The sequence below is a fragment of the Panthera tigris genome, chromosome E3 (assembly GCF_018350195.1).
Source record: "Panthera tigris isolate Pti1 chromosome E3, P.tigris_Pti1_mat1.1, whole genome shotgun sequence".
Lineage (NCBI taxonomy): Eukaryota > Metazoa > Chordata > Mammalia > Carnivora > Felidae > Panthera > Panthera tigris.
Window position 1 is genome coordinate 31,763,405 of NC_056675.1, and position 16,140 is coordinate 31,779,544.

The following is a 16,140-nucleotide window of genomic DNA, read 5'->3' on the forward strand; positions in this document are numbered from 1 at the left end:
TTCAGCACCCTGCTTGACCAGTGTTGTCGTGGAAAGGTTGAACGAATGGCTCTAATACAGGGCACTGTACCTTGAAATCGCTCAAGTGAGTGATTTGAACAATGAGATGTAAAGTCACCTTGGGCCCCTCCCCCCACCTCTCCTCATGCCTAGACTTTTGGGTTCCCGAGACCAGGGTGTAGGCAGTGGTCACAGCTGGACTGGGTGCACCCCTGCCTGATGCATTCTTCGTAATTACGCTTTCTTTCCACTGACTTTTCACAGTCCCCTGACACATGAATTGAACTGAAATTCACATGGTACTTAAATGTTACCTTGAGAATACACTAAACCATGAATTTAGGATGTCCTTTCTACTTTCTTCTGCCACCGTTCGGAATTCCTAAACATATATGACTAGGGAACCTTTGGGAAATAACTGTTGTAATGAATTTTTTTACAGAGGAATTTATTAAAGGAAGGGTTTTTTTTTGTTTATTTTTCAGAGAGAGAGAGAGCGCGCGAATGCACAAGCAGGGGAGGGGCAGAGAGAGAGGGAGACACAGAATCTGGAGCAGGCTCCAGGCTCTGAGATGTCAGCATAGAGCCTGATGGGGGATTCGAACCCAAACACCATGAGATCATGACCTGAGCTGAAGTCGGATGCTTAATGCAACTGAACCACCCAGGTGCTCCATATTATTAGAGGAAGGACTTCAAATTCCAGTGTAGGGTCCCTCTACTCCACCAGGTGGCGTCGGATTAAGCTGTGATTTGCTGGTTGAATTGGGTCAAGGCACAGAAAAAATGGTCTCCTCCATATCCTTATTCATGAATAAAGCTAATTTTTTTGGAGCACTTTTCTGTTAGATTCTGAAATTTTATACAACATCAAGAAGTCTGAAGGGTAGGGTTTTCTTATTCTGTGACAGATATTCTCAAAGGTATAGAAAAAACGAGGGACTGATTTCTTAGGCAGCGTTGATTCTGAGATTCCTTTTTTTTCCTGGGTTCCTGGGTCTTGGGAGTTTGGATCAGGCATTGGGTTTAATGATTCTCGTGAATGAAACAGGTTCTAGGGTCAGTTGGATTTCTTGGATGATCTCATTCATTGTCACTGTACTCACTCATAGAGGGAAATCTTTTCCTAAGTATCGCCCTGTGTTCTGAGGCCCTCTGGGTACCGATTAGTGCACGTTAGAATAAGCGTGTTAGAAATTCCATACTTTTTGTTCCTGTACTTAAAACTGCTTTTTTTCTTAGGTGCCGTTATTTTAGCAAGGATGTCATTCTATTTCACAGGAGGTGCTTTTATTCCCATTCTGACTTCTCTCTTAAGCCTTGTAAATGCTTCTGGGTAAGAATTAAGGCCAAAAGCAGACCTCCCCGCACTCTAAGGTTCAGAAGCATGACTAACTCAACAAACATTTGAGATCTGTGCTCCAAGTGTAAAGATGAATAAATCCAGTACCAGTCAGTACCGCCAGATAGTGTGGTGGGCAGGTAGGGTCGCCTACAGTGTGAGTCCAGGGATGGGTCTGTGACAGGTTGTTGGAGCGTGGAGGCGGGACATCCACATCAGGTCACGGAAAGCTGCTCAGAGGGGATGGTGCTGGGGCGGGAAGGGTTTCCCAGGAGAGTGAGTTGTCAGCCTTCAGGTGAGTGTGTTGGAAACTAGAGAGAAGATGGAGGGGTGGGGGAAAGCAGAAGGTGTGCAGGAAGCTGAGGAGCAAATTTGGTCACATCTGTAGTTGTTTTGATTCCTTGAACCCATATAGGAATATAGCTATTTTGATTTTTTGAATTCCTTGTATTTTAAAAATAGCATCATATTCATTTTCTAATTGTTTTCTGATGTTTTCTACCTTTTGAAGGTTGTCCTGTTTCTACCTATTTGAAGGTGTGTGTGTGTGTGTGTGTGTGTGTGGGAAAGAGAGAGAGAATCCTATTTCTTCAAGGTTTTGGTTTGCTTGTTTGATGTTTTTTGTTTTTGAAGCTGGAGTAAGACTCCAAAGAACCAAAAACATTAAAATCTTGAAAAACTCTCAGGGATCCTCTATAATGAAGTCACAAGCTTACAGCGAAATAACTCAGTGCAGACAAACCCATTTGCAGTCTCTACTTGACCACTTTTGATGTAAAGTTGAGTAGGTAAGCTGATGCTGGGCTGAGCCCTTCCCTGAGTCAAGCCCTTTGTCTGGATGAGCCAGTCTTCACTGCCTGTCTCTGAAGGAGGAGCTGTGACTGTCTCAGGTGGGGGACAGGCCCTCAGGAGGTTGTTAACGCCCTGGAGGCCACTGCGGTGGGCAGAATAACGCCCCCCCAAGGATACCCACGCCGTAATCACCACGGCCTGTGAGTATGGTACCTTACATGGCAAGCAGGAACCCAAGTTGCTGATCAGCTGACCTGGATTATCTGGATTATCTGAGTGGGCCCAGTGTAATCAAGAGGATCCTTGAAATTGGAATTGAGAAGCAGGGGCACCTGGCTGGCTCAGTCGGTTAAGTGTCCGACTCTGGGTTTCGGGTCAGGTCCTGAACTTGCAGTTTGTGAGTTTGAGCTCCACGTCGGACTCTGTGCTGACAGTGCAGAGCCTGCTTGGCATTCTCTCCCTCCCCGCGCCCGCCCTAAACCGCTCTCTCTCAAATAAATGAACTTAAAAAAAAGTTGGAATTGAGAGCCAAAGAAGAGTGTCAAAGTGATGCAATTTGAGAAGGACTTGTCCTGCCGCCCCTGACTTTGAAGCTGGGAGGGGCCACGAGCCAAGGAGCGCAGGGGGTCCACCGGAAGCTGGAGAGGGCAGGACCTGGGTTCTCCTCCCCTGGAGCCTCCCGAAGGAGCATGCCCTGCTGACCCCGTGATGTTAGGCCAGTGAGGCCCGTGTTGGAGGTTCTGGCCTCCAGAACCGTGAGATTAATTTGTGTCCTTTTATGTCTTTTAATCTCCTGAATCTGTGCAACTTTGTTACGGTGGAGGGAGCTGACTCAGTCACGAAGCAGTGCACGGGAAGCCGAGGTAGGAAGCCAGGATCCCCTTCCTCCCATTTACTGTCGTGCTGTCCTGGGATGAGGAGAATGACCCAGTATGGTGTTTCCCGCCTCCTGGCCTTTGCCCCTGACGCTGCTTTACTGGAAGCCCTTTCCCTAGTTAACATCCGCCTTTCTGGTTTCTCCAGGCTTACCTCAAGGCCTTGTGGCATTTATAAACACTGCCTTGCTAGCGTTACGTCTGGCACGTTAGGGACATGGAATGGAGACGTGCATCCCACCAACCCCCTTCCTGGACCTCGTGCTGCACTAGTTGGCCGTGTTCCCACTCAGCAGCTGGCATTGTTTTCTAATGTTCCCTTGAGCTTTCTTAGTGTCTTCCCAGCACAAAGTTCCCATAGGCCCAGACTGAGCCTCCTCATAAGTCATTTTAGTGGCAGGTGCCCTGTGGGACCACAGACTACCCGGTCCTTCCTTCCAGCTGGTCCTCCATCTGTAAGATGCCCTGGTTGCATTGGACCTTGGCCTGTTTTTGGAAGCTTGGGAGCTAAGAATTGTTTTTATATCGGGGAAGGGTTGTTGGTGAGAAAAAAAATAAAAGGAGGTGTGACCCCTAACTAAGAGCAGCCTAAATGGGGTTGGAGGAGAGATTTGTAACCGAGTGGGTTTCTTTTGTGAAGTCCTTCCTTCTCTGAAGGTGTAAAAACAGAAAGGAATTTAAGCGCAGTACGCACAAGGGAAGTGTTTGAATTGATCGTTGTAATGTGCTTTGGTTAAATGGGGACGGAGGGGGTGCGGGTGTCAGTTCATGTGTATCGCTGCATTTTGTGCTCCCCTGAATGCATTTGGAGGTACATTTCTGTCCTCCCTAATTCAAGAGAAAGAAGTCCCAGCGAAAGAGTTCCGTATCTACTTAGCACTCAGCAGTGTCATGGCAAGCCCCGGAATGCGCGTGTTGTCGTCTCGGGCACCCAGTGCCAGATTAATTTCTAGATGATTGCTTTGTGCCTCATACTGACTTTTGAAAATACATCTCAAAGTGACATTTCTAGGGACAAAATGCAAGTAATAGCTTCAGTTCGTTATGTTGAAAACAAACATTTCTGTGATCTGTTAAATTTCTTTGAAGGTTTTTTGCATCTGGATGAATGTTTTATTGGAAATGTGGGAAATCATCCATTGAAAAATTATGAATCACTGTGTAAATGCCGAATAACGGGAGGGGAGTAGTTATTCCTTTTAATACAATCCCATTTCCCTTTTTTGTGCCTTGTCTAAAACCTTGGAAAGGAGACTGGGAAAGCAGAAGGTAATAGAAATGGCAAAGTATGGAGTAAAATGAGGATCGTTCCCAGGGTGGAAGGTTCCGTGATGCAGGTTTGCCTTTTGGGATGTCACTGTTGCCCAGAATACAGACAGGAGAGCTGTTTTCCCAGGGGGTCTGTGGCCTCCTAACTATGCTGGTGAAAAGACTTGGTCCAGTGGGATTAAAGTATCATGCTTTACTTGTTAGCAGTTCTCTTTAGGAGTATTTTTCTTGACCTGATACTATGTTTTGCTCCACGATCCCTGAGAGATTAGTTCACACGGATGCCCGTCCTGATGTTAAAGTTTCTGCACTGCTCAGCTCCAGTGTTTCTGCGCGTTCTTTCAGTGTATCTTTGGGGGCCTTACTCTGCAGTGCACCAGGTGCTGTTAGCTCTAGGCTTCTGAGAGAATTTCACAAGCTCAGTGGTTTTATACCTAGAGTCAAGATCTGGAGACCCACCTTTTCCTTCCTGAAGGAGAGATAGGGACACACACTATTAAAAATGAAAATAATTGGGGCATCTGGGTGACTCGGTGAAATGTCCGATTCTTGATTTCGGCTCAGGTTTGTGGGTTCGAGCCGTGCATCGGGTTCTGCCCTGACAGTGTGAAGCCTTCTTGGGCTTCTCCCTCTGCCTCTGATTCTCTCTCACTCACTCAAGAATAAATAAACTTAACAAAGTTTAAAAGTAATCATTCTCTTCTGTTGGAGGGGTTTTTGTGGGGAAAAAAGTGTGAGAAACATTCTTAGGTCTCCTTCCCAGATCATTGCCCATCATTAAGACTTACTGGCTAAGGGCGCCAGGGTGGCTCAGTCGGTTGAGTGTCTGACTCTTGATTTTGACTCAGGCCATGATCCCAGGGTCATTGGGATAGAGCCCTGTGTCAGGCTTTGTGCTGAGCGTGGACCCTGCTTAAGATTCTCTCTCTCCCCCTCCCTCCGTCTCCCCCACTTACATGCATGCGCTCACTCCCTAAAAAAAAAAAAAAAAAAAAAAAAAAAGACTTACTGGCTGCTAGATTTATTATCTCAGCCTAATTTTCTTCCTGAGTTTATATGAATCTCACTTTTTCATGATTACCACTGTGGCATAGTCCAATAGAAATGTAACATAAACCACATAGATATTTTTAAATTTACTTGTGGCTGCATTAAAAGTTAAGAAGAGGGGCACCTAGGTGGCTCAGTCAGTTAAGTTAGGTGGCCAGCTTCTGCTCAGGTCATGGGTTTGAGCCCCGTCAGGCTCTGTGCAGACAGCTTGGAGTCTGGAGCCTGCTTTGAATTCTGTGTCTCTGCCCTTCTCCCCCTCATGCTCTGTTTCTCTCTGTTTCTCAAAAAATGAAGAAAAACATTTAAAAAATTTTTTTAAGTTAAGAAACTGGTAAAAATAACTTCTATCTATAAAATAATACATTTTGTTTAGCCCAGTGTATTCAGGTTATTGCCATTTCGACAGGCGGTCAGTGTAAAAACTATTGAGATATTTTATAGATATTTTTTGAACCAAGTCTCTTATGCTTTTACACTTAACAGCATGTCTCAATTCAGGTGCTGAATTTTCATTGGAAACACCTGATCTTTGTTTCGATTACGTAAAAATTACAGTGGAAAAAGAGGTATAGCCTCAAGCTGTTTTATATATACTTCAGAGTTGTCCAGGGACTGAGTTGAGTGTCGCTTTAAAATTAATTACGATCAAGTAGAGATAAAAATTGAGTCCCTTACTTGCTCATATTTCAAGTGCTTGTTAGCGTAGCGGCTCCCATATAGGACTGTGCAGCTGTGGACAGAGGCCTCTGACCCCAGTGTCCCAGCGTGACGCAAATTTTTCTTGAACTACTGAGTCCCCTGCAAGCACATCCCCGAGGTAAATGTGTCAGATTTGTGCTCCCGGCTACCTGTCATTGCTGAGTGTGAGTTGTATAATGTTCCTTCAGGCAAATGTATTATTAATTTTGAAACCATCAAAACTCTGTCCTCTTTGCTAACAAAAGAAACTATTGTTACTCTTTCTGGAATGGTTGAGAGTTTTAACATTTTTGCCTCCACGAGGTAGTTCTTGCCTCGGTGTGTGTGTGCTTTACCCCAGTACCAAACCGAAGTTTTAATATTAAAAATTGAATTTAAGTCATGTGGTTTTAAGTAAAATAAAGTACTTTGATGTTAAAACAGTATGCAAAAGCCCCAAAACAAAAATCTTGATGTAAACCAGAGATCCCCAATGAGCCAGATGGATCTGAGTAGAAACCAGATGGACTTTCAGATTCTCGCGTCCTCAGCGCGTCCTTGGTGGCTGACGCGAGGTAAATGGTGACCGTGGAAGATGGAAGGCACAAGAAGGTCAGCAGAAGCCATTCTAGGGGGGAGTAGTGGGGGAAGCAGGGGTGGAGCTTTCCATCAGCGGCACAGAAGCAGCCCAGCCTCAGAAGATCACAAGGGCGGTTTGCCTAAGCGCCAAAAGTAGAGGCCCGACGATCGGATCCAAGTGAGACCATTTGGTACCGAGTGCACGCGAACCGTGATGTGGCGCAGGGGGCCCAGATGCTGGCCGTGTGTGCTGTGGGCCTCGCAGCCCAGGGACCCAGGGCCAGGGGCTCAGCGCCTTTTGTAGCAAGCGATGGATGCGTATCGCCGGTCTTCACGCGGTGGTCACCTTGACCCGCGTAGTTGCCTGAGGGACCGGCTGCAGGAACTGCTCAGCGACCACTGCTTTTGCCCAGACGGTTCTTTCCTGGTCTTGCTGTATCTTGCAGTGGTCTCTGTGACACCTTTCACTGGGTGGTGAAGAGACTTTACATTTTTAAAAATTAATTGAATATGATCATGTATGTCATTGTTTGACCTTTTGGTGGAGGAGGGGAGAGCATTATTCTGAATTTATTTACTTAAGTTTTTTTATGTTTATTTATTTTGAGAGAGAGCGTGCATGTGTGCAAGCAAGCAGGGGAGGGGCAGGGAGAGAGGGTGAGAGAATCCCAAGCAGACTCCATGCTGTCATCACAGAGCCCAACTTTGGGCTCGATCCCCTGAACTGTGAGATATGACCTGGGTCAAAGTCAGACATTTCACCGACTGAACCACCTCGGAACCCCTGAAATTACTCACTTTATAAATGACAGAGATTCCCTACTGTAGAAAGCCTTGGAGCCCTGCTTAACAGAAAATGTTCTGGGCATAGAGATAAGAAGTGTTATTTTTTTGTGTCTTTCTTACGCTGTAAACTTCCCCTGCTAATTCAAGTACTCCTTGTACACATGAGAGTGCAAATTTAAGCTGCTTCTTCTAGCAAGATTTCCGCTATATGCAGGAACTTAAAATAGACGTGTGATTTTCGTAGATCTCTCTATGTGTGAAAAATAAAATTTTGAAATTGTGATATGTTTGGACGTGCGAGAACCTGCTGTGTGCAGGCAGACTGTCCATTCTTTTTAGTGCAGTTAAACAGGTTTTTGAATGGGCCTTTTCAGCTTACAGGGCAGGCTGTCCCTTATTATTCCTCTGCTTCAATAAACCATGTTGCTGACATTGGCAGACTTTCACATGAACTTCGTCACTGGCTGCCTCCTTCCTTTCCTTCTTGTCTTCTTACCTGTGGGCATCCACCAAGATTTAGCCTTCTCCTAGAGGGTGGCGTCTTCCATCAGTTCATACCCTCTCTTACATCCTGCTTTTTCTTCTGACAGATTGGCATCTGAACTTACCTGCTGTGCCATTTTTTAAAATTCTGATTTTGAGCCAATTTTGTACTTGCAGAAAAGTTGCAGAAATAGGACAGGGAGTTCCTCAAATTTCTACCTTCACCTCGCTTCCCCCATTGTTCACATATTATGTAACCATTTGTTATAAAGGTGCTTGGGCCAGAATTAAGAACGTAAAATTGGTATGGTTATTATTATTATTATTATATTTTTTTATTCAAAACAAATGTTTAATGTTTATTTTTGAGAAAGAGAACGTGCGCAAGCAGGGGAAGGGCAGAGACAGAGGGAGACACAGACTCCGAAAGTAGGCTCCAGGCTCTGAGCTGTCAGCGTAGAGCCCGACACGGGGCTCGAGCCCACAAACCATGAGATCCTGACCTGAGCTGAAGTCCAACACTTAGCCGACTGAGCCACCCAGGCCACCCAGTATCATTGACTGAACCGCAAAGCTCATTTGCATTTTTCCCATGTTTTCACTGATGTTTCTTTTCTGTTCCAGTATCCAATCTTGGATCCCACATCACTTTTAATTCTTTTTTCTCCATCTCCTCCAACCTGTGACATCTCCTTAGTCTTTCCTTGTCTTGTATGACCTTGACACTTTTCAGGGATAGTGGTCATTGTTTATTTTGTTGCTCAGATAGTTGCAGGTTCCACCTTTAGGAGTGTCTTGGGTTCACTCCTGTGTCCTTTGAACAAGTTTCATCCTTTTTATGAGCACATCTTTATTGTGACACAAAACGTTTCGATCTCCATTTGTACTCTCCTTGCCTCAGCTCTGGAATTGGCTTCTTCTCCAGGGAGCCCTGGTTTCTTTTATTGAAGAATGGCGTTTAGAAACCAAGATCTGGGCGTTGGGTGTGCTCTTTGGTGTGAGGTGTCATAACTTTTAGGCCTTTTCAGCAGGTAGAGCTAGGACATCTATGTATTTATACCCACACGTATGTATATGTTTGTAGTTCTGTTTCTGTTACGTGTGTGTGCGTGCGCGCATGTATCTGTGAAAAGCTGTAAGTTTATCAAAATTCCTTCTGATTCCAGTCTCACACCAGAGTAGAGCACTCTTCCGTTAATGTCGAACTTCGTCCACCCACCCTGAGAATCCTGGCTCTCGTCGTCTTTAGATTTGCAGTGCTTGGTCGGGACACTGTTTCAGTGACTCACTTCTTAACTCTCCACCCCTACCCCCTCCACCGTGGAGTGGCAGTTACGTTTCTTTGTTAGTGCTTGTATTCCACATTGGGCTCCCGCACCTAGTGGTCGATTTAATGATTTTCGTTTCTGAGGATGTGAAGGGTGAACCATGCTCTGGTTCCAAGGGTCCGATACACAAAGGTCTCTGAGCAGGACCAGGCTGCCTCACCCCTGTTCTCCAGAACCCGTTTCCTTTCCTTTCCCGTCCTGGCCCCCCTTCCTTCCACACATAACCAATCTCTGTCACTTGTGACTTATTCTTCTGGTGTTTCTTTGGTTTTGTGCCGTTTTATGTTTTTGTTATTATTTTTTAATGTTTGTTTATTTTTTAGAGACAGTGCATGTGCAAGTGGGGGAGGGGCAGAGAGGGAGGGACAGGATCTGAAGCAGGCTCTGCACCCACAGCAGAGAGCCTGGCATGGGGCTCAAACTCACGGGCCATGAGATCATGACCTGAGCCGAAGTTGGACGCTCAACCGACTGAGCCACCCAGGCGCCCCGGTTTTGTGCTATTTTAAACTCCTCAGATTTGGGGGAAAGATAGATGGTCCAACGTAGCCTCAGAGATTGCTGTTCCTGCTTCCTCCCTGCTGGTCGCACCTTGTCTGAGGGGAAGAGGGCACCTCTGCCAGGGAGTGGGGTTAAGCTGGAAGCTTGGTGTGGTCAGTACCTTAATATTTTTATATTTTGGCTGCTTGGGTATAACTTGGTAACATTTAAAGTTAAACCGATGTCTTACTTCACATCTAATAAAGCAGAAAGGGGATAGGAAAGAATGTACCTTTTCCTACATCGTCTTATCCGCTAGCTCTCCACGAGTACTAGATATTGTAGTCAATTTTTAGGCACACAAATGCTGTGTGTACTCCTTGAGGGAAAGAAAGCTTACACTTTCTTTGATCTCTTCCCCCCACCCACCCCCCGGCCACAACTATTTTTCTTACGTTTTGGAGGCTTTATTCTTTCCTGAACACATGTGCCTCTAAGAAACAAACGTATATTGTTTCATCAGGTGTGAGTTGTTTTTTGTATTCTGAGAGAGAGACAGCACGAGTGGGGGAGGGGCAGAGAGAGAAGGAGGGAGAGAATCCCCAGGACGCTCTGCGCTGCCAGCGCCGAGCCCAAAGTGGGGCTCGATCTCACGAATCATGAGATCATGACCTGAGCCGAAACCAAGAGTCAGACGCTTAACCAACCGAGCCAACCTTTTAAATGAAGAGGTACACTTTATCTTTCTTCAGCTTGCTTTTTCACTCACATATGGCATTGTGTAGACAGCCCTGCCCCATTGTTTTTCACGTCTGCAGAGTACTTCCTGGTGACTGTCCTTCGTGTGCCTCTTGGTGCACGTGTGCGGAGAAGCAGTGGGGCTGCAGCCTGTGTCCGCACCTCCCTGTGACAGGTGCAGCTGCTTGTGCTCCCGAGCAGCTGCCGTGTCACCGTTTCCCACCAGCGTTGTATCCGAGTATCATCTCTCTACCGCTCACCGTGCTTGGTACTTCCCGTTGTCTCAAGTTTGGGGCAGTTGGAGGGGAAAAGGGGGTATTTTGTTCTAACGGGCTTTCCTCTGAAATAGGGAAGTTGAGTGTGTGTTCATGTACTTGTAAGCCTTTTACATTTTTTCCTTTGGTTTGCCCACTTTTAATTGCTTTCTTTTTCTTATTAATTTGTATGAGTTCTTTGTTCATGCTAGGTTCATTCATTTAACCCATATGTTTTGAGCTCTTAATATGTCTAGGCACCACTACAGGTACTGGGGTAATAGCTATAAACAAGATTCCTAATTTCACATAAGTTCCGAGGAAGCTGGACCGAAGAAGAGAAAAATAAATCAACCAGATTCTGTAGATGTTAATAAGTACTATAAAAAAATGGAGTACTGGTAGAGCATCTACGTGAGTCGGGGAGGAAGCCCCGGTTTTCCATTACGGACTTCATCCTCTAAATGTTTGCATCGAGGCGGGGTGGTCAGGGAAGGCTTCTCGGAGCAGGTGGGGCTGGAGTTGACATCTGAATGACGAGAGGCCAGCCGTGGAAGTATCCAGACAGAGCATCATGTGCCTGGGCTCTCCAGCGGGGCTAATGAGTGAGGGGAACCAGGTAGCCGGCGATGAGGTCGGGTCGTCGCAGGGAGACAGCGTGCGGGTGATGATCAGAGACGTTACTCAGGAGTAGACGTGAGGTCTGTTTCTGGAGGAGATTTCTCCAGCTCCTCCTCCTCCTCTTCTAGGCTAGGTGACCAGAAAGAGCTTTGCTCCGGGGAATTTGTGCGTCAAGACTTGATGATTGGGTTTTGTGGTGGTTTTAAGGCATAGGCTTTTTCTTTAATAAAGGAAAATTTTCTGTTTCAGATTACCTAGGAACAGTACGATTTGGGGTTATCACAAATAAACATCTTGCGAAACTGGTATCCTTAGTACACTCTGGAAGTGTGTATTTACATAGACATTTCAACACATCACTTGTAAGTATTTTGAAATCACATTTATATTAGTGCAGTGGTTCTTAACCTTATTTAGGTCACAGACTTCTTTGAGAATCGGATAAAATCTCTGGGCACTCTCCCTAGGAAAGCGAACATGATTTTATATGCAAATTTAGGGTTTCTGCAACCCCACTCTGGAGCCCTTGTCCCCACTTACGAACCCAGGCATTAGAGGGCTCTCGAATGCAACATCGAGAAATTCTTTGTTTATATTCTTTGGTTTGGGCCTGGCCTCATTAGTTTTCCTCCTTGGATGCAACTGCAGGCGTAATCTGTTGGGGAATTGTTGCTCTGGGCCCGTGTCCTCAGAGGCTAAGCTTCCATCAGGCGACGACGTTGGTTGTTCATTTGTGCCATTGGTCAGGAGTAGTAACGTGATGCGCTTTTCTCCTTAGCTGATGAAATGGGTTTTGAAGTTCTTGTTAAGTCACAGTGAGAAGTTGATGGCTTCTCACCCGAGAGCGCCTCAGTTCTCCATTGTCGTCTTTGTTCCCTGATTTCACTTGCTTTTTGCTGGACCAGCCCCAACTCAGCTATTTCTAAGCTTTTGACCTGTATGTATCCTGCTTAGTCATGTGCCTCTGCTTAATTTATTGTTGCATCCTCAGTCCCATCACCGAGAGTTTATTTTTCTTAAGCATTTTCTGTCTCTGACTTCATTGACAGTGTCATTGACTGACAGGTGGAGTGAAGGCCAGTGTCTCTGTACCCTCTGTACACAGCCCGTTGAACCTGCGCTCCCCTTAGCCCAGCGCGCAAGTCTTATGCCTCTGGGGGCGCCTTTAGGCCCTCTCCAGGGTGCCCCCTTGGTGGCCAGTCCCCCTGGCTTCTGCAGGTCCCTCATAGCCCAGATGCTGTGCTTTATTTCTTGTAGTTCCTGTTCCCAGAGTCCAATGTATTTTTGTGTTTTCCAAATAGAAATGCGTATGTGACGTTTGGGTATGTTGTTTCAACCTCCCGCCGTCCCACTTGGAGAGTCACTGTGGTGGTGGTTTCTCTCCCGCTCTCCTCGTGCCTCTGTGTAAGCTTCTGACTTGCTCTGCTTTCGCTGTGTGCCCTTCTCCTCCATCCTCCTCGTAGAGCCAGCACAGGGCGGGTGCATCCACAGGGGAGGGCGCTGAGCAAGGAACTTAAAATAGAGAAGAGAAGGTAGGGCTGTGAGAATGGCGCTGACAGATCCGGTGGGTTTTACTGATCAGGTTTGTAGTCTCTAAGGTTGGTTGGTTGGTTGGTTGGTTGAACAGCAGAATTCCTCTTATCAAATGAAGTATTCCTGGGACACCGGTTTTCTAAAATAGCCGTGGACGTCTTTGTCACGAGGCAATTTAAGCCTCTGCTTTGGAGAGTACAAAATATCTTGTTTCGTGGAATCCTCCAAAGCACTTTTTTGGGGGGCAGTTTTGTTTGAAACCCAGTGATTCATCTCGTTGGAATTTCAGAAATAATTTTACGTTGATGTTCTTCGGTTGTTTCAGAAAAAAAAAAAGCAAAAAATCTAAGTGTCTCTTTGCTTCATTCCATACACGTTAAGTGTGATCTGTGGCCCGATACAGGTTCTAGGTCATTCACAGATCCGTTCAAGTATTTGTTCTTCTAGTCCCTGGGGGGTACAGGTGACCAGAACCCATGCAAGCCTCTGCCCGAGCGGAGGGTCTGCTCCCGCCCTACGAGCCGATTTTCGAGGAAGCAGTGTAAAAATCTAAAGGCTCCTTGACTTGATAATTTCTCTGATTCATCCATTGATGCTTCTCTAAGAACCCAGTCAAATGAAATAGGTCCCCTTGGCCAGGGCAGAAGAGGTCCTTGTTGCCAGAGGCATCCAGGGAGAGTTCTTTGCTCTCTCCCTGGCTGGGTCTGTCTGAAGGGAGCAGGAGGCATCTGTGATGGGAAAGTCACTTCTCGCAGCCACTTTTTGCTTTTCCCAAGCACTTGGTAGGCGCCGCTGCGTCTGGAGGAGCGGGGGCAGGTCCCGTCCCCGCATCTCCCGTCTGCCCCCGGGCAGTGGTGGGGCGGTGGGGGCCCCCGGGGGCCGGCCCCGCGTCTACCCTGTGTCGCCCTCCGCAGGTCTTTCCCAGGGAGGCCGTCAACTACACGGCGGAGAACATCCACAAGTGGGCCTTGGAGAACCGAGAGGCGCTCCTCCGCTGGCTGCGTCCACACGGCGGCAAGAGCCTCCTGCTGAACAACGAGCTGAAGAAGGGCCCAGCGCTGCTTGTGTTTCTGCCTTTCAATCCGTTAGCCGAAAGCCACCCTTTAATAGACGAGGTAAGAGTCGTCATGTTCAAAGATGCCCTGTAAGGAGCAGGAGAACCTCGTGAAGTTGGACGTCTCGCTCCCGTTCCACGTTCCAAGGGTTCTCCGCGTTTCCGTGGTGATACTCCCTCCGTCCGTCCGTGCCCGGGACAGGGTCCGCCGCAGCATCTGTGGCCACACTGACAGCTGCTCGGGTCTGGGGGAGTCGGCGGGGACAGCCACACCGAACCGCGCCTGGCCGGGGAAGGACCAGACGTCGCTCTTCTGTGGTGACCGGTTCGGGGAGTGGGATAGAGGGGCTGGCCAGCGGCACGGGCGGGTGTGGCCTCGGGGATGCCCGACTGCAAGCCCTGGCCGTCCTCAGCCGGCAGCCCGAGTGGAGTGGTGACACTGGCCCCCTTGTTTCTCTGAGCCTTTCCTGTCGCGTGGGTAGAGCGGTTCCCAGAGGCAGCCGCTGTCAGGAGTCCCTGCCCCTCCTCCTGCCTCTCTGGTTTCGTCTGGAGCTCTCACTCTCTCTGGGTGTCAGTTTATTTTCTAGATGGGTCATTTGGAGGCACTTAGAGAGAGTAATGACAATAACCGGGGAGTGCCTGGGATTGCTAAATTGGATTTACTGGGGGTTTTATTTTTTCCTTCCCTCAAGGATCCCTTCATTGGCCAGAACCAATTTCAGACAGCCAGTGTAGCCCTGGCAGGGCTAACCAGACACCGCCTCTCCCTGAGCCCTTCCACGAGAGCCTGATGGTCTGCCTGGAGGCGATGGCGAGATGGGGTTCTTGCCCAGCCAGACCCCTGGCTTTGCCACTCTGGGGGCCTCTTTGTGAACGTTGTTATTCCTGCTGCTACCCTGGCTTAGTGGAAGAGAGGAGAGAAATGAAATCGGTTTGTTTCTTCTTCTCTGATTAGGGAGGACTTGATGTAATAAGACTTAATTCTTCAGAAAACCTTCACTGGCTCAGATATTTTATGGACTGAGACTTTCTCCCAAATTACTCGGCCTTCACTGCATCTAATAATAACAGCCTTAAGGCTCTTTGTAGGAGAGATGGGATTTTTAACCAAGATGTTAGCTCTGGTTTTGGATCTTTGCTCCAACTTTTAAAATTTCTTTCTGGAGAATTCTCTTCTTGTCTGGTTTGGGCAAGCCAGGGTCCTGGATGGGGTGGTGGTCTCTGACCGGAGCCCGGTTCCTCTGTTCAGGGGGTCGTGGTTGGATTTCGGCCCTTGGTGGGAAGGCACTTGGTTTTCTGCCTTTTTCCCTTCTCTCCCCCACTTCCTCCATCTGCGGCCAGGCCGCCTTGTATTATCAGAGTTTGCCTGTGGCTCCTTTCCTCAAGGCTCAGAGTGTCCCTGCAAGGTGAGTGGATTCCCGTAACATCAGCGTATGGCTGAGGGGTTGTTGAAAACGAGATGGCATCCTAACAGTATTATGGACTCCTTAGCCAAGCAGAGTGCTCTGCGCAGTACATTTCCCTCTTTGTTTTAGATCGATTTAGCAAATGTTTATTGAGCACTGTGTCAGGGAGCCGTGGGGAGAAGGATGGAGGAGACACAGCCTTCCTCTCATGATCCCAGAGGTTTGTGCCGTAGGGTAGCACGAGCTTGCTCCTTGTAATTCAAGGCACAGGAAGGTCAGCCCCAGGTTTGGATTGGGGGGAATTGGAGGAGACAGGGCTCCGTCCCAGGAAGCTGGGGGCTGGGCTGGGCGGGGCTGAGGCTGGGAGAGGCTTCGGACAGGGCAGGCATTTGGGACAGAGTTTCTCGGTGGCCGGAGGTAGGGAAGTTGCTGCGGGTCCAGTGTTCGGATGTAGTGCGGGTGGTGACCCCCATAAAGGGCTGGCTGGAGAGACACAGAGTTAAAGCCTGAAGAGGAGAGGCCCTTGGGGGCTGCTTTGAGGACTTCAGGATTAATCGTGGCCATCGGAGCCTCACTGACCAAGGAGAGGTGTCAGCAGAATCGTGTGTTGCCATTATCGACGTTTTTCAGGAAAGTGGGAAGATGTAAAATGCTCGACTTGGACGGTGGTGGGGATGGGAAGTGGCAGACGGTTGAGGAAGCTTACGGGCTGTTGAGCGCAGGGAGGCAGCATACAGCGAGGGCGGTAGAGTCGGGGCTTTGGGGTGGGGGGCGTGGCGGGGGGTTCACGGGCGGGTGGCCGTGTGGTCGTTGCACTGCGAGGCCCGGTCCAGGACCAGCAGCTGCTCGCACATGCTCCCGGCTCCGGAGGA

General features: G+C 47.9%; 1 protein-coding gene across 2 annotated transcripts in view; it reads left to right on the plus strand.

The window, feature by feature from the left end:
* TXNDC11 (thioredoxin domain containing 11) overlaps positions 1-16,140 on the plus strand; it is a 59,943-nt gene that overhangs the window by 29,704 nt on the left and 14,099 nt on the right. For both annotated transcript variants that reach the window (XM_042972425.1, XM_042972426.1), the window contains 2 exons: positions 11,525-11,637; positions 13,723-13,923. In XM_042972425.1, coding sequence (XP_042828359.1) covers positions 11,525-11,637; positions 13,723-13,923 — 314 coding nt within the window. The remainder of the gene's footprint in view (positions 1-11,524; positions 11,638-13,722; positions 13,924-16,140) is intronic.